This window comes from Anastrepha obliqua, chromosome 4 (genome assembly GCF_027943255.1).
Source record: "Anastrepha obliqua isolate idAnaObli1 chromosome 4, idAnaObli1_1.0, whole genome shotgun sequence".
NCBI lineage: Eukaryota > Metazoa > Arthropoda > Insecta > Diptera > Tephritidae > Anastrepha > Anastrepha obliqua.
In genome coordinates, this window is record NC_072895.1 from 116,792,075 (window position 1) to 116,811,453 (window position 19,379).

At 38.7% G+C, this 19,379-nt stretch overlaps 1 protein-coding gene across 1 annotated transcript; it reads right to left on the minus strand.

Moving 5' to 3' along the window:
- Positions 1 to 13,554: 13,554 nt before the first annotated feature.
- On the minus strand, positions 13,555 to 15,018 carry LOC129244384 (uncharacterized). The gene has a single exon (XM_054882005.1). The coding sequence runs from the start codon at positions 15,016 to 15,018 to the stop codon at positions 13,555 to 13,557; it is 1,464 nt and encodes a 487-aa protein (XP_054737980.1).
- Positions 15,019 to 19,379: the final 4,361 nt, after the last annotated feature.

Below are 19,379 nucleotides of genomic sequence, written 5' to 3' on the forward strand. Positions count from 1 at the left end.
CGTTTCTCTGCATTTTTTCCACGCTCTACCAGTTTTCTTTGTAAAAATTTTAAGTGAAGTAAAAAATTAGCTGCGTTTTTTCGCTTGGTATCAACAAATAAATTCAAGTAATTCAGTTTATTTTCATTTTCATAATTACGCGAATTGTTTCTAATGTAGAAAACATGGCCAACTCATTTGCACAAGTCTCTCTAAGCACAGTTTTGTACCACCATGAAAATTTTTCAAATGGTTAAAAATCGCCTGCAGCCAAGGTCGGAATATAAGGCGAATGTAATAGAGCCTCCACGCTCTCAGTGCTTCTGGCACATCTCGAAAGATATGCCGACCCAGCGCTGTTTTCATAGCACACAATTCCCTTCCTATTCGCCATTCTTACCGCTCATTATAAGTAGCCTACTTCAATCTTGGTATGATACCCATTTCTCACTGCCAGTAGCCATCCTCTTCAGCAGAGATTATCAGGTACAAGTTCGGTGAAAAAATTTCATTTGAGGCAAATCATGTGATTCCCATACCTTCGACTTTTTCTTGAGATCAGCTCTGAGCAAAAAGTTGCGAACAGTATTCTGACTAATCTTTAGTCACTGGGTTGTGGAATAAGTACTCGCATACTGGTCCGACTCTATGACTTATATAATATGATTTTATCGACATTTTCGCTGACCCCCAAAAATTGGTTGTTGTTATTGTGGTTGTTGTAGCAGCATAAAAATTCCCCATACATATATGTATATACAGGTGTGATTGCGTTATATTCGGCTGGAAAATCACAACCAGCCATTGTTCGTGAGCTCAGTCACCTCAAAATGAATAAAATGTTTGTGTATCGCACTATAAAACGTTACAATGATACTGGTAGCATTGCAAAACGCTATAGAAGTGGACTAAAAAAACCGCAACAACGCCAGAAATGGTTCGGAAAATGAAGGCTCGACTTGAACGAAATCCACGTCGAAGTGGATGAAAAATGGCCAAAGAACTGAAAATATCGCAAGACAGCATTCGACGCATATTGAAAAATGAGCTCAAGGTTCATACAAGTTCCAAAAAGCACACGATCTTTCACTCCAAGAACGGTCGGTGCGAAAGAGCAAAGTAATGGTTTATCGAGCCTGGTGTCAAAGTGAATGCGACTTACTATCGGGAAAATGTTTTAAAAGCTGCTTTAGAGCCGTGGATAAGCAAAAATTTCGGTCGTAGACCATGAGCGTTCCAACAGGGCTCGTCACCGTCTCATAAAACTCGTGTGAACCAAGAATGGTTAAAAAATCATGTTCCACACTTCATTTCGTCCACACAATGGCTTTCGAATTCGCCAGATGCAAATCCGATGGCCTATTCCATCTGGTCCATTTTGGAGAGCAAGGTGAGGACTAAAAAATATGCCAGTATGGATGCGCTGAAAAAAGCGATTATTCGAGAATGGACCAAAATACCTCAAGATCACATTCTTGCAGCATGAAACTCTTTTTTTGACCGTTCGAAGGCTATAGTCAAAGCAAAATGTGGTCATATCGAGCTAAAGTGAATATATGTTAAAATTGTAATAAGTTTTGAACAAATTTGTCTTTGAAACCAATAAAAACTAATTTCACACAAAAAAGTTATGGTGTTTTGAATAGGTAACACTTCATATCGTTCACCCTGTATATATATGGGGAATGCTGCTAAAGTGACAGTCCTTGGCCGGATATAAATCCGGGTCGTTCCGGTTACGTAGAACCGACTCTCGTGGGAACGGCTCTAATTGATCCTGAGCCTTTCTGTGGCCTCACAAAAGGTGTCAATAACGAATTTCTCAGGAAGTGGGAGAAGAAGAGATGCGAAAAAAATGTTACAGACACAATTTGTCTATAAAAAATATTGCGATATTTAAGAAAGATGAAGTGACTTAATTACATGAGCATTAGGGTATGCCATCTGTAGCTACATCAAAATCATGAGCTATTCCTCACATTTTTATGAGAAACCTTGTTCAAAAGCCTATAAGTCTTTCGTACGTTTTGCAGTCCCTTAGTGAACGAAATCCATTATCACTTTTTATATTAAAATATTCTAGGCCATGAAGAGAGTAGGTTTTAGAATCCTAAGATATGTATCTATTTTACGTAAATTGGGAATCGTAAGAAAATCATGCTTCCATAAAACGCTTTTTTGCTCATTTTGAATATACGTTCAACACATATGCCACACAAGATTGATTTTTCGAACAAGTGTAAAAATATGGCAACGCGTCAAAGCGAACTATCGAATAGAAAGACGACGTAAACAGACAAACAAACGTGTGGCAAAGGTAAAAATTGGCTGTGTGCGCAAATACGTCGAGTAGATACTCCGATTTATTACTATACGAGTGTCTCTTAAAAAGACCAAAGTCAGAGGGATAGCACTACAGACGCGTATCGAGGTTATGTTTAGTTAGTAGCATCACTTGGACGAACGCACACCAAGTCTCAGCCAGATCGGTAATTTTTCTTTGTGTTTGGCATTCGTGGAATCTGAATCAAGGCAGTTGAGTAATTTTCCTTTTCCATCACGCAAACTCCTCAGTTCACGCCTCGGCAGTAGGGGTAGCAAAATTAATGAAAATGGCCTATTATCCAGACTTGGCTCCCTCGGGCTATTATTTGTTACCTAATTTGAGGAAATGGCTGGTGGGAAAAGATTTTATTCAAACGAGGAGGTGCTTCAGACTTAAACAAATTCTATTACTCGGAAGGGGTCAACAAACTAAAGGGCACTATCGAGAGATGATTAACAATTTTTTATGGCCGGATTGGATGGTATTGATCTGGACAGCGTTTATTTTCAACAAGACGGCGCTACGTTCCACACAAGCAACGAAACCATTGATCTTTTACGGGAAAAGTTTCCAGACCATGTTATCTCTCGAAGAAGTGATCACAATTGGCCACCAAGATCTTGTGATTTAACACCTTGTGACTTTTTTCTTTGGGGTCACGTGAAAGAGAAGGTCTACGCTAACAGCCCAGGGTCGATTCAAGACCTCAAAGATGAAATTCGTGAGGCTGTCGAGTACATAGGGCAGCCACTTTGCAATTCAGTGGAAAATTTCATGAAAAGAATATTGTCCTGTAAGCGGGGTCGTGGTGGTAATTTGCCTGATGTTATTTTCCACTACTTCCTCTTTGTAATGAAATAAACATCCGATCATTTATATTATATTAAAAAAGAAAATTTTTCTTTGAATATCAAAATAACACCTCTTATTGGAAAACCCTTTAGAACAGCATTAGACAAAGTGTATAAGCCTAAAAGGAGACTATGTCGAAAAGTAAGAAAGGCTTACCCCGAACAATAAGGTATTTTTTTATTTGTACACGGACTTTTCAAACGACCCTCCTACTTTATTTACCTTTATTTTTATTACATCATTTTTCTTATTACTTTAAAGCATTCCCCATAGTCGAGAATAGTCATAAAATAAAACATGTCTAGAATTAGTTTTAAATATTTATGAGTTTGTGAGACTTCTCTTTATTAAATGTACTTGAACACTTTCTACCTTCCAGCTTAATTTAAATATTTACACTTTCAATCATTCGCAACTCTAAATTTCGAATCCTTTCTAATAAAAGTTGCATTAAAATATAGAATTTTTCTATGAAAGAGCAAAATTTATTTCATTTAAAAGCAACTACTACCAAAACTCCACTCACATGTATGTATGTATTTATGTATGTATGTATATCCACCCATATTCTCCACTCTTCCAAATAATCCAATTCAATTTGTACTGCGCCAACTATTTGCACTTCCCTTAGCATTCAATTATATTACACATTTGTATGTTTGTATGTGTGTTGATAAGAGAAAAGCAAATAAATGCAAACGGCTGCTGCAGCTGTTGACAAAAATATAATTTTTCATTCCATAGTTAGTCCATAGAAGTAAGTGAATTGATTTTTGGGGTTAAAAATCACTGTACGAGCAAATAGGAAAGATTTGTTTAATGGTTTGTGGCTACGACATTTACATTGCCCTATCACGCCCTCACCCCCACATCCAGTTTATCGGATAATAAATGATTTTATTGCAGTTGTCAAAGATGCATTGCATTGTATGGAAATGATTTTTTGTATTTGCTTAGTAAATTAAAATTTTGTGCGTTTGTTTGCTAACAATATTAGCTATGGCAGCATTGCACACACGCACACATGCACATCAAGGCACAAGAAGGGGAAGCGCTCATCGAGAGTTTGTAAGCATTGTCAATGTGGTAATGCGTAGCTGCTTCGGTAATATTTCAATTTTGACAGTTTTGTTTTATTTAGAAAATACGTGCGTATGTGTATGTGTGAGTACTGCATGTGCATATGCAAGTGTTGAAGTTAGTTAAGCTGCAATTGCTTACATTTTAATTGCTGGGATTTTCGAAATCTACCTGTTTGCTTCTATGAATGGTTTTGCTTGTTTTGTATTATTCTGAGTGATTTGTGAAAAAGCAAAAAAACAAAAGAGTGAGATATTTATTATATTAACTACATATTCAAGTGAATAAATTTTAAGAAAAAACTATAATTTTAATTGAATTGAATAAATTATAAGCAAATGCTTGTATGAAGTTGTAAAAGTTGATGAATTTTGCGAATCACGATTGCCACTTTGGTCGAGCAGCTATGCAAATCTGCCGTAAAGTAAAAATCATTTGTTTTCATTGAACAAGGCAAACAATCTATTAAAATGCATTACTTTAGCACAATGTTTCGGCCCATTCCAAGAGCGATTCCACGTGAAGTGAGCCAAGTATTTTGGACTTTTTCTTAGATTTGTATGAAAATTTGAAAATTTGTAGGCTGGAGTATAACAAATAAACTCAGAAAATTTTAAGAATAACTGTATAATTTTGAAAACATTTTGGAAAATTGTTGTACATAGTTTTTGATGTGAAATATCAGCGGTTTTTTAAATTTTTATATAATTTTTAGAATAAAATATATTTAAAAAAAAATTTTTTTTAATAAAAAAGCTAAATTAAAATTTTGTTTTTAAATTAAAGAAAGCACAATTTCGAAAAAAGGTTAAAATTTTCTTTCTTAAATTTTGGGAAATGCTATGCGAGTGTTGGTAATGAATAATTTTAAGAATTAATTTTTTATAGACTTTTTCAAGTGAAATATTTGCGCTTTATCTTAATTTTTATATAATTTTTTAAATAAAATATAATTAAACATTAAAAAAACAGACACTAAATCAAAAAAAGTATTTAAAAAAACACAACTTAAAAAATAAATCGTACATAACTTTTAGAATAAAATATAATTAAAAATGAAAAGGAAAACATTTAATTAAAAAATATTAAAACAACAGAGTTAAAAAAACATGTTAAAAAAAACACAACTTAAAAAAAATTACGTAACTTTTGGAATAAAAATAAGTTTTTTTTTTATTTAAACAAAAAAAATTCAAAACCAATTTGTTTTTCAAGTGAAATTTCTACGTTTTTTTGTAATTTTTATATAATTTTTAGAGTAAAATATAATTAAACAAAGTTAAATTAACAAACAAAAAATAATTAATTGAAAAAACAATATTCAAACTACCAGGTGTATAAGCTTAAATCCGCTGATTACTCGTAGATGGCGTTAGTGAGCATATCAAGTTACCATAGAAATGCCATATTTTTTTTGCATGGGTTCGACACCTGTTTACATCAATCACTGCACATCATCAGTGATTTCATACAGCAACACACTTTTTTCCTTGCGTAATCATGTCTAATTTTGTGCCAAAAAAAGAGCATATGCGGGAAGCTCTACTTTTTTGCTTTAATTTGAAGAAATCGGCTGCCGAATCGCATCGAATGCTTGTGGAGGCCTATGGTGACAGTGCATTATCGGAAACAACTTGCAGAGACTGGTTTCGTCGGTTCAAAGACGGCCATTTTGACTTGAGTGACAAGAAGCGTGAAAATCGGCCCAGAAAAGTTGAGGACCATGAATTGCAGGCTCTTTTGGATGAGGACGATACCCAATCGCAAAAAATGCTTGCCGAGCAGTTAGGTGTCACTCAACCAGCCATTTCCATGCGTTTACGTGCCATGGGAAAGGTCCAAAAAGTCGGAAAATGGGTACCCCATGAATTGAACGATAGACAGATGGAGCGACGCCAAAACACATGCGAAATCTTGCTGGCTAGGCATAAAAGAAAGTCGTTCCTGCATCTTGTGGTGACTAGCGATGAAAAGTGGATATACTTTGAGAATCCTAAACGAAAAAAATCATGGGTCGATCCCGGCCAACCATCAACTTCTTCATCAAGACCTAATCGCTTTGGACGCAAGACGATGCTGTGCGTTTGGTGAGATCAGCAGGGTGTCGTTTACTATGAGCTGTTGAAACCTGGTGAAACTGTTAATTCTCATCGCTACCACCAACAACTCATCAAACTGCGCCGTGCTTTGCGTGAAAAAAGGCCTCGTTATGAACAAAGACATGAGAAGCTGATTTTCCTCCACGACAACGCCCCATCGCACACGTCAAGAATGGTCCAAAACTACTTGGAGACAATCAATTGGGAAGTGCTACCTCATCCCGCTTATTCACCAGACCTGGCCCCTTCGGACTATCATCTGTTTTCATCGATGGGTCACGCGCTCGCCGAACAGCACTTCGATTCGTACGAAGACGTCCGGAAATGGCTTGACGAGTGGTTCGCCTCGAAAGATGAAGAATTCTTTTGGTGTGGTATACACAAATTGCCCGAGAGATGGGAAAAATGTATAGCTAGCGAGGGCAAATACTTTGAATAAATTATTTTTTTGCGTTCTATAAAAAAATGGGTTTTTTTTACTAAAAAACAGCGGATTTAAGTTTATACACCTGGTAAGGTAAAAAATTTAAAAAAATTTGGAAATGTTGTATTTGGGAATTATTAATTTTGAAATTTATTAATTTTTAAGGCTTTTTCAAGTGAAATATCTGCAGATTTACAGAACAATTAGAATAAAACAATTAAAAATTGTGGAACATTTTTTATAGTTTCTAAGTGAAATGAATATAATTAAGAAAACTTAACAAAAACACAAGATAAATTAAAAACAAATTGTTCTATCATTAATAAAAAAAAAAATAACAATTCAAATAAGTTTAATTTTTTGTTCAAAATTTTTGGGAATTATTATATTTGTGAGCCAAGCTGCGATAAAAGCAATAAACTCATATGTAATGTCATCTAAAAATGTTCTAAGAAGCAGGGAAGCCATAAAGAGATTAGGCAGACGGTTGCATATTTATTGGGTACCCGGACATAAGGGCATTGCAGGAAACGAAATTGTAGATGAGATTGCCAAAATCGCTGTTTACAGACAATTCGTACAAGAACACCATACTGAATCCTTTAAATACGGTATACAAAGATATCGCTACCGACATGAAAATACGGATGTATAGGAGGTGGAATAATCTAGCCACTTGCAAAACCGCGAAATTCATGTGTACACAGAGTGCAGATAAATACGTCCGAATCGTACCAGCTCTGTCTAGAAAAGAAAGCAGAACTATTGTAGATATGCTGACAGGCCACAATTTGCTAGCGGCGCACGCATACAAGACAGGAATCACAAACAACGATAGCTGCAGATTTTGCAATGAACTAGAAGATAGGGAAACGCTAGAACACCTTCTATGTTCCTGCCCTGCATTAGCTGCAGCTTTACAATATGAGAAGTTAGAGTACCTTTCGGGGATAGAGCTCCAAGACGTATTACAAGATGTCTACTACAAAGAAACGTAAGGGTCCATCTGGTAACACTAATGATCAATAGGTATATGTGATGGCTTTCAGCCAGCCAGGTCAACCTAACCTAACCTATTTGCGAAAGCATAATCTTCATATATAGAGTGGGCCATGTAAAATTTGCTTTTTGAATCGGCTATAAAAAAAAACTAATTACTATTTTTTCAAACTTTTTTTTTTATTTTAAAGATTAAACATTGTCATTTATGAATAAAAAATAATATTGTTCAAATGACTGTCACGACTGGCTTTACAGTAGGCCATTCGATCAACTCAATTTTTAAGCACATTTTCGATTGTTTGGGCTCCAATTTCATGAATGGCAACTTCGATTTCGTGTTTTAAACCATCAATCGTCTCTGAATGGTTCGCATAGCATTTGTCCTTAACGGCTCTCCACAAAAAATAGTCCAACGGGCTTAAATTAAAGCTCCAAGGCGGCCAATTGATATCGGAATTCAAAAACGGTAGCCAAAAGTTCGAGTGTAACTTTGGCAGTGTGATAAATTACCCCGTCCTGTTGAAGCCAAATGTCGTCCATGTCATCCTTTTCAATTTTTGGAAACAAAAACTCGTTGAGCATGTCACGGTAACGCTCGCCATTTACTGTAACCGCGGAAGAAGAAGAAGACTCACCACTTTGGAAATAGGTTTTCAATATTTCCCAATTTTGTTCAAGCGTTAGGCGTCCCATTTCGTAAATGTCAAACCTTTAAGTAAATTATGAACACATTTGACATTTCATTTGTGCTACCATTCTCAAAAAATAGGTGGTATATGCAATGCTTAAAATTTTAGTATAGATTTTCTCAAGTGAAATATCTGCGGCTTCTTTTTTAATTTTTGGAATAAAATATAAAAGATTTTTTTGAAAAAAACTAAGCACAAATTAAAAAAATTTATTTTAATTATATTAATTCAAAAAAGTTTTGAAAAACTTTTTAATTTTATTTTATTCTAAAAACTAAACCAATATTTAAAAAGACTAGTTCTAATTAATAAAAAAAAATTAAAAGACAGTTAATTTTTTGTTCGAAATTGTTGAGAAACATTTTTTTTGACATTTTTGAAAAGCACCCACACAGATTTCTTTTTTATTATCGTCATTGCAAGCTAAGACCATGTCTTTAAAACCAAAATAGGCAACAAAGCACACATTTCAACAATTATGTTTTGGGTCGATCTATCTGTAATGCCTGACCACTCAACAATTAAAGAAGTCCTCTCGTGGCTTTATGATGCCCTTAGGAGGGCCAGAGATGGCAGCATTGTGTTTCCATTATCCGCGTAACGAAGCAAGCGGAACGAAAAAGAAGAATGTCTGGTTAAAACACTACCACCAATATCGAAAGATACGGTTTTTTAGTCTCAGAAGCCCTTTCTTCTGCCTGCAATCCACCCGTTATTATGCCAGTCAGCAGCCATTCGACCGCTGCTTTAGCAGCCACTGCCTTTGCTGGGACTTTGCTGTACTAATTTGGAAGCCTAAATTGGATTTAAATGAAGAGTTACTTGAAAAGAACTGATCCATCCTACTTCAGACCATTAGGTCTGATCACATTTTCCAAGTATTGTACACCGCCTACTGCTCTCTTGATGTACGCGGCAAGAGTTCCGTTTGGCCACAAAGGAGGTGTACGCTGGTCAGTCTCAGCGGGAATTCACTCGAAGTTTCTTAGAATTTTAGAGGGCGTGTGGGTTTAGGTTCAGATTAGGGCAATATACCAGTTTGAAGTCCTCTGTCTTCATTACAAGATGCCATAGTAACTTAACCCTCCGTTGAAACCCCCTTTTAAAACCTTCGGTTGGCCACCCGGGCCTGGCTTTTCTTCGTCCTGTTCGATGATCCTTAAAGGCTATATCCATAAATCGTTAGATACCCGGCTGCCTAACCGAGGGTTAAACATGCCATGCTCAGAGGATTAAGGTGGTAAGCATTGGTAAATATTTCTCTGTTGAATTCTGGCGCATTCGTTCTTCAAGATTTTGTTTATTCCATCATCTTTAGCATTAGTTCTGAATTTGTGATTTGTCTCACTAGCACAGGTTTTTCCTGCAGGGTGCAAGTGAAGGAACACACGAACACTTATAAGCGTATGTGTGCACATATTGATGGTGATTGAAAAAATTCCAAACATGTCCTTGCCATTTGCTATTTGTCAGCTAACACAAACTCATTAAAATGCACAGCAGTCAGCTGAAAGTATAGCACAAGCATATGTTTAACAGCGCGAGTCAAGAACAAAAACAAAAAACGAAAAAAAACTAAACGAAGCGAAACTAAACTCACTGACCCACTTCAAAAGCAAATGTAGCAGCATTCACGGCGCACTACGAGAACAGCTGCTACCAATTTGCCATAAGTATGCCACAACATGCAAAGAAAAGTTGGAAAAGTGAAAAGCTTATCAGCAGATAAGATCGAAATTTTCACTTAGAAAATGTAAATGAAAAAAAGGAACAGAAAAGAGTAAAAAAGTTTGAAAAAATAAGATATTGAAGAAGGAAGAATAAGTTTATCTAAAACGAACGAGTGCATGAGTGCATATGAAGAATCAACGCGTGCATGGGGTGAGTGGCGCGTGGTCAGCTAAATGAATGTGTGGCAAATGGTTGATGGTATGCAATCTCCCAACAGCCACTTAAGTAGTTTTTTTTTTTTTTTTTTTTTTTTTTTATGGAGGTGGCACAAAGCATTGAAAGCCGAAAAGTGTGAGACTTGCCTTTCGGCTCACCCACTAAAAACCCACCCCAGCTCCGTTTCCCTCCCGCGGGACAACCGTTAAGTAGTACTTCACGGAAGGGGGAGCGGCCTATTGCCTCTTCATGAAGATCTGCGCTGTTGTTCAGCGCTACGCAGTTTGGAAATTACTATTTTTGCCATATTACATACAGCGGACCAATATTCTTCGGACTCTATCATAATATCGACTAGGTTATCAGCCGTAATTGGCTTCCCCACCCTAGTGCTTAGTTCCCCCCTTTCTAACGCAAATCGCGGACAGACAAACAAAACATGTTCTGCGTCTTCTGCAGTTGGTGCACAATGAGAACAGTACGGGTCGTCTTCGTGCTTAAACCTGTATAAGTAGGATTTGAAGCACCCATGTCCTGTCAGTATTTGGGTCAGGTAGTAATCTAACTGTCCATGTTCACGGTTAACCCATTTGGAAATAATGGGAATCAAACGGTACGTCCAGCGTCCGTTGGGAGACGAGCTCCATTTTTCCTGCCATAAACGCTGGCTGCGCTCCCTTGCTATCCTGCGTATTGTCGGTCGTTCTGAAGTAGCTTTGTTTTGGTAAACTTCAGCGTACTCTTTTGCCATTAAATTTATTGGGAGTAGACCTGCTATAACCATAATGGCGTCTTCCGATACCGTGCGAAACGCGCAGCACACTCTGAGGGCACTCAATCGGTACACCGATTTCATACACTTCACATACGAGCTGTAGTTTGTGGCTTCCGCCCATGCCGGAGCAGCGTACAGCAAAATCGATGAGACTACAGTATTAAGAAGTCTCCTGCTGTTTTGCCTAGGGCCTCTAATATTCATCATTAGTCGTGTTAGCGCAGTTACTGCTTCTGCCGCCCTGCTGCTCGCGTACACCAAGTGCTCTTTGAAATTGAGCCTACGGTCAATTATTACGCCCAGGTACTTAATGAATGGCTTCGTTTCTATACCATGGTCGCCCACCATTATATTAGCTGACTCCACAATCTTCCTGCTGCTAATTAATACAGCTTCAGTTTTATGGTCCGCAAGAGTTAGACCACTGTTACATAACCATCTCTTTACCATACCGACAGCCCGGTTGCATGTTTCTTCGGCTCGACGGAGTGTTTTGGCCACGACCACAACAGCTATGTCGTCAGCAAATCCAATGATTTGCGACCCTAGAGGCAGACTGAGGCGCAAGACTCCATCGTACATGACGTTCCAAAGTAAGGGTCCCAGGACTGAGCCTTGTGGAACTCCGCCAGTTATTTTGTGCTCTTTTACCCCAGCATCGGTTTTATAGCGCAGTGTTCTGTCGGAAAGGTAACTGGCGACAATCCTGCGAATGTACCTTGGAACGTGGAAATTATCAAGGGCGATCAGAATTTTGCTCCAATTCGCCGTATTGAAGGCGTTCTTGACGTCTAATGTCGCAATTAGGCAATACTCCTTGCTACCGTTTAGCCATCGAGTACCTTCAATTGCCTTCTGCGCAATGGTCTTGACTGCAGACACAGCATCTGTTGTTGAACGGGCTTTCCGGAATCCGAATTGTCGGGGTGATAGACCGCCTACATCCTCTATAGCAGCCTCCAGACGGACTGCAATCAGTCGTTCCAGGATTTTCCCTGCAGTGTCGAGCATGCACAGGGGGCGGTAGCCTGTAGGGTCTTCCGCAGGCTTGGATCCTTTTGGTATTAAAACCAGTTTCTGCAACTTCCACTGGGTTGGAAATGTACCTTCCTTTAAGCATGTATTGTAGAGATCTACAAAAATGTCGGTACGTCTTTGAATAGCAACTTTTAAGGCCTCGTTGGGGATTCCATCCGGTCCGGGAGCTTTATTATTTTTAATCCGTTTTATGATCATAAGGAGTTCTTCTTTGTTGGTTAGCTGCAAATTTTGGTCGCCTTCACAGGATCCTACCAATTCGTGATCTCGTACAGTGTCTTGGACGGGGAACAGAGTTTCTACTACATTACGCAGTGTAGTTGGGCATGTTGTTGGGAGTGGCTTAAAGACTTTGAGCTTTTTCATAACAAGCCTGTAACCGAGGCCCCAAGGGTCGTTATCGGCATCGTCGCATAGCTGCAGGAAACACCGGCGTTTGCTGTTTTTGATTGCCTTTTTTAGGGCCTTCCTTCTTTGCTTATATTGGAGCTGGTTTTCTTGAAAACTGTCCGTACCCCTAGATCGTTGGTAGATTCGCCTTGCTTTTAAACATTCGCTGCGCAGTTCTGCAATGTCCGCTGTCCACCAGTAGACAGGTTCGCTGTTGCGCTTATTGGGCCTCGTTTTGGACATGGCTGCGTCGCATGCCTCTGTTAGGTGTCTCATGGTTTGTTTTGTTTTCTCAGATGCATCCCCTCTGAGAGTTACATCTGCCAGCATGATTTCGATAATCTCAGCCTCCATTGATTTAACTTTGTACCGCGTGTCGTAGTTATTTGCGAACCTTTCTTCGCCGTGCTTCCTTATTTCACAGATTATTGCAAGGTGGTCGCTCCGAGTGTAATGCTGGCTGACGAACCATTTCGTGTCGCGAACAAGACTCGAACTCACGAAGGTAAGGTCGATTATAGACCCCGTTCCCGCCTTTTGATACGTCTGTTGCCTTCCTGTGTTCATCAAGGCTATATCTAGCATAGCGAATGCTTCCAGCAGGGCTTGCCCTCTAGGGCTTGTCCGTGGGCATCCCCAGTTAACAGCCCAAGCGTTGAAATCACCGGCTACGATGACAGGTCTATGCTCCTTTATATCCTGGGCGAGGTTCTCCAGGATGCCTGTTGCTTCCAGCAGAGTTAAGCTGGGTGGTAGATAACAGCTGTAAATGTGTGTGCCTTCAACGCGTGCACGTACGAATCCGCGGGCTGCATTCACGCTCATCAGTTGGGATCTATTTGCTCCACAGTTCCAAATCGTTGACTTGCCTGTTGTGTCAGAGGCCCAGCCGTTACCTTTTTTGTGTTTATAGGGCTCACTAAGTATAGCAACATCTATTTTGTGTTCCCGTATAGTCTGCTCGAGTAGGTCCTGGGCGCTTTCACAGTGGCTAAGATTTAGTTGCAAGATCTTCATTTCTGCCGAATATCTTTAAGAACTCTCAGATATTGAGGGCACTTACTGCTGGTCATCGCATGCGCCGTATCACTTGCCTTTTCCTTCTTGCACATTATACAGCTTGCTGTTTGTGTGCAGTTTTTGGCTTGGTGGTCCTTATTGCCACATTTGAAGCAGGTGTTTGTAAGGTCAGCTGTGCTTTTACAGCTTACTGCCACATGCCCATATTCCATGCATTTAAAGCATCTCTTTGGTTCGTTCTTCTCCCGTATGCGACAAATTACGAGGCCTATACGGATTTTCTTAGCTTCCACCAGTTTGGTAGCGATTTCCGGTGTTACTTTTAGCGTCGCCGTTTGCGTTCCTCCGTAAGCTTTTCGCAGACCCAAAATGGCTGAGATAGGTATCTCCAGCTCTTGGAATTGTCTTGCTACCGCCTCGTGAACTTCTTCCTTTGTCGTGATTTCATCGAGGTCACGAATTTCCACCTGCCTCAGCTCTGTAAGTGCCCTGACGTCTACACTTTCTCCTAGAGCCGCCTTAACAGCTTCATGGACTCTCGAGGTATTTGGATCGGATGTTTTTTCCAGCAGAAGCAGTAACTCTCCTTTCGCAGTTTTTTTGACTCCTTGTATGTTGTTACTAAGCTCCTTAAGACTTGGCTCTGTCTTAACGCGCTTCAAAATTTCGGCATATGAGATGTTACCAGCGCTTTTGACCACGATAGCGTCCTTACGTGGTGGTCTTCTCCGTCTTCTACTGCTTTTGGCGTCGTTATTTTCTACTTCCTTAACGTCTCGTTTGAGAGTATTCTGCGTAGAACTTCTTTGCTTCTTCTTAGCTTTAACCACCTCCCACTTTCCTGTTTTTTCTTGTTCATTCGTTTCAACCAGCGTATTCTTTAGAACTTCGACACGGTTCGTTTTACTTCTTTTCGCTGAGCTTGCTGCAGCGTTATCTATTGCCCTCTTTGGCGTGCAATCTGTGGTACGCTTAATCAGTGGTGATGTTTGGGTACCTTTGTCTCGAATAGCAGAAATTGCTTCATTCGCTCCTCTTGGGGCCTGGTTCCTCGGGGTAAGGATAGATCTACCTAGCTTTTTATGGAGGTCCGTTATGTTAGCGATCAAATCCCTCATTGGTTGATTGATATTTCGCTTCGGTGGTTCCATCATATACGTTAGCTCCTTAACCTTATCGCCAATTGCTTGGTAGATTTCTTCAGCCGTCATCGCTTTCAAGAGACCGAAGTGCTGCATACACGGGGACGCCGATCTGGTCCTTCCCGTGTCTGGTGGCGAGTGCGCCAACCTTGAGCTCCTTTGGAAGGGGTTTTTAAGGAATTCCCCGCAGCCATTATTGCCATCTGCAATAGCTGTTGGGAGTATTAACTCGTGCACTTGTGATGCCGTTTTTGCTGTTATTTCAGCCTCTTCCCTAGTTTGTTGTTTTGAGTTGTTTGTCTTATTCGTATTCATGTTATATGGGCCCCAACTTCCAGGTCGTTATCCATATTCCGATGCGTAGTCACCATTGACGATTCCATGGTTATCTTTGCAAGCAGGGAGGCCATGCTAGGGTTGACAAAGGCTCCTTATGGGAGCTTAAGTTCAGAGCCGAATCAGTGTTAACTAGGAATATTACATCTAGACCTACGCCGACACTTAATGGCGACGGAATATGGAGCGTTCCTAGAGATTTGCCATCATTTTAACGGGGCGGGGGCAACTACACCATTAGCCTGAATGCCGTTTCTGCTGGATACCACTCCGCATACTAAGGAAACAGAATAGTGCAGTCGTCAGCTCGAGATATTAATTCCAATCATTTTCCAGTACGCCATAATTAAGACCTTACTGGGCTCAGTCTTAATGTCGTTGTTGTTGTTTTGACAGCCGCACCTAACATGGTGAACAGACGCTGACCAGGAAGCCGTCCATTATGGAGCCGTCGCGCCTGGTTTTTTGTATTACTCATCATGCCTACACATGATGAGGGGGACACCTATATCTAAGAGGCGGTGTCTTTTCGCCACTGTCACAAGAACTTCATCAGATTTATGCTGGCTTTTATACCGCATCCTCCGCTCCTGATCGCTCAATTGTCGGGGATTGCTTATTCGTTTAAACTTATTTCGCAACTGGCCTGCTACTACAGGCTTTCCGGCTATCCGCAACCTGCCGACCCCCACGGTAGCTTAGAGCCCAGCTTAGCAGTCCGATCCCTAAGGAGCGTGGACCTCCGTAGTTGCGGCGTCATTAATGCCTTGCTGCTTCTATGATGATCAAAAGCAGTATACTTTTAGAAGCAATCGAGCGTAATGAGTGCTAAGCAAAAACAAAAGCAGCGCAAAACAGTGCGCAGCAGAACAAAATAGGCAGTTAGTGAAGTGCAATGAAGCGCATGGAGTAAAGAAACAAGGCAAAAAAAAAACCAGTAACAGCAACGAGCTTAAGTAGTAGAAAAGAGAAAAATAAATTAATCATGGCAAGCGCCTAAAAGGCTGCTCTGAGGTTTGGGTGTTGAGCGACCAGTTGGATGTACGAATGGAAGTAGGTGCTTTTAAGCAACCTATTGGGTGGCGCTTACTGATGGTTTGACTGATGGACTGACCAACCGCGTAAGTTGGCTTTGAAAGTGGTTTTTCTTTTGTATGTAAGCGAGTAGGTGTATTACACAGGCATATGTATGTTTATACACCAGTGTGCACGAATATAGCAGCGCCACATTTTACAAACTTTTGAATATTTATTTATTTTGTAAGTAATTATATTTTTTTTCTTTTGTGTAAAAATATAGTTCACACAAATACAACAACAAAGACCACTTTGTACAAAAATTTAAAAAAATTCAACAAAATTTCATCCAAATTTCAAATTTTTTAATCAGAATTTTCAGAAAAACTCGCGGTTTGATAGATATAATAAAGTTCAAGCCTCAAGTGTCTCGTGCACTTGTTTCATATTCGTAATATTGTAAACATTCGTTACAAATCGAGTGTTTTTTTTAGTAAAATTCATCTCAATAATTAGACTTTGATTTTACTAAAAAGATATAGAGAAGTCATTTATAGCCAAAGCAGTGTTGAACTAGGACGTGTTCTGGCTCACTCGGCATTTGACATTTTGTTGTTTTACATCCGATTTTCATAATTTTCCGTGCCTAAAAAGCCTAATGCTTTCACAACAGCCTCCCGAAATTTAGTAAAATTCATCTCCATGACTAGGCCTTGATACGGCAAGATTTATTGGAAGAAGTCGTAAAAAATCGTAGCAGCAGCGGACGTACGCCGAATGTGATATTAAAAAAAATAATTTTCTGTTTTTTATTATCATTTTAAGTCCTGAAGATCTTAAAAACACCCGGTTAAACAAAATGCATACCAATGTCAACAAAAAAATTATCAAAAATCAACGCAAATTTGTAGCCAATTTATACAAGCAATAGACTACGAAACTGCGTATTTAGAAATTTTCTAGAAATTCTAATTAAAAAGTTTGAAATTTTGGTTGAAATTTTTTTAATTTTTTTAAATTTCATACAAATTCTGCATAAAAAAGATTGAAAGTGCTATGCAAATTTTTTGAATTTTTTTTTAAATTTGTACAAAGCTTGCAACTTAAAATTATATGGTTTTTGTTGTATAGAAACCATATTTTTATAAACAAAATTTAGAAAAGTTTATTATTAAATACATAAACCTCCAAAACTAGGCAGGGTGACGCGCTGCTTTTATCTTGCACGCCAGTGTATATATGTACATAGAACTCTATATATCTATCGCCCTCCGCCACTTTCGCATCTTTACATTTGCGTAAGTCAACACTTCAAGTAAGCAAAAGTAGTACTTAGCGAAACATTTAAACGTAATTGGTGCTGATGTTGTTTTATACAGCACACACACACACACCCCACTCATACACACGCACACACACTGTAATTCACATAAATCATTTTCACTGTTTTTCTTTTTGTTTACTTGTTAACAACTTAGTTGCCCAGTGGCAATCTTCGAATCTAGGTCAACTTTTTAAGATAGTTTCATTAGATTACATCGATAGCATACTTTTCAAGAGTTGAATGTTCGTACAACAGCGTCACTGAAGTGTGGAGGGCATACTTAGAGAGATCATACTAAAATAAACAAACAGCAAAACCAAACAGAAATCTATATTTGCAAAAACAAGCGAGTGATGAGTGATGAGGCGTCCTAATTGTTGTGTATTGGTGTGGCTACTAAGTCATAATGACGTGGGTGATGGTGATTATGTTGGCGAGTGTGATACCGCTGACGGCATTGGTGTTGCTGTTGATTAGCTTTAATTTTGATGGGCTTGTCAATGAAGGAATGCAGCGCAAAATATGCGTATGATGATAAAAGAAATTTCCATCGTATGTACGAGTATTCCATGCTTACCCAAAAATATGCTTTAGATTGCATAGATACTTGCTAACATAGCCCTCACACTATTCTGTTATATCATACTTGCATGGTTCCATGACTATGTAGATGTGACAACCTGTGACAAAATGGCTTTGCGGTTAATGCTGGACCTAAAGATCGAAATTGCTCCGCTCCAAGCTACGTAAATGCGAATAGTTGAGAGTAATAATCAAACGAATTTCCAGTGCTCTCTGTAGTTGGAGTAGTAGCAAAAAACTTGAAATTGGCCGGAGCGCTATTAGCGAAATTATTTATGAGGACTCGAGCTATCGCTACTACTCTCACTTCTGTTGCGCTACTACTACTCCCATAGCTGCTATGTTATTTGAGCAGTGTTCGTTCTTGTTTTGTTAGATGCATTTTGTGTGCGTTTTTGCGGAGGTACAAGCAAAAAATAAAACCGACAAATTAGGTATGCCAATATAAAATTATATTTTTAATAGTTTCTGAACACTCCAAGGTTTTATGTAAAACAAACTTATGTGTAACATTGAAGCACAAGCATGCGTACTCTTATAAATATTATGTCCATTTGCAAATCGACCCAAGCGGCGTTAGTAGCGGATAAACCGCACAGTGCACTGGTTCGCCTTGCATACTTGAAAATTAGTTGAAAATTTATGGGAGCCCCTCTATGAACCTTGCAGGTGCTATTGACCTTAGTATCAGCTATTACTGACAAAAAAAGAACAAAACCAATTCGACAGTGTGTATGTTCTCAACAATGGCAAGCGATTTGTTCAGAAATTCCTCATAAAAAAATTTCAGAAACAAAATTTCTTTTGCGCGAATAATCTCACGTCGCGGCGATGTCAATTCGCCGCCAATATCATGTGATTTGACACCGTTGGACTTCTTTCTTTGGAGTTATTTGAAAGAAAAGGTGTACGCCGATAAGCCAGCAACAATTCAAAAGCTAAAGGAAGAAATAATTCGGCACATTAACGGCATGGAACCTCAATTATGCCTCAGCGTCATCGAAAATTTGGACCATTGGATGGAGGTGTGCCGCCGAGGTCGTGGCGGCCATTTTGCCGATATTTTGTTCCAATATTATCATAATGAAAAAAAATTACAATAATTTCTTAAAAAAATTGTATTTTATTCAAAATTAACACCGCCCCTTAAAACATAACCACCCTTTATTTGGCTATAAAAATTGTCTACGAAAACTTTTGTTAAGTAAATCTCATTGTAATAAATAAAAAAAATATATAAAATTGTTAAAAAGAACCGTTGTATTTGGCATTCAAAACTTTTCTAAAGACATGTTTTTTTAATTATATTTTATCATGAAAAATTCAAAAAATATGTTAGAAAATGTTAAAGAAATGTAGACTCGTATTTTTACTTTAAAAAACTCTGTATTAAAATTTTCAACACGAAATAAATTTC

What these genes read in the sequence shown, in the direction of transcription:
- LOC129244384 (XM_054882005.1), bottom strand. Translation starts at nt 15,018, where the DNA reads ATGAATACGAATAAGACAAACAACTCAAAACAACAAACTAGGGAAGAG.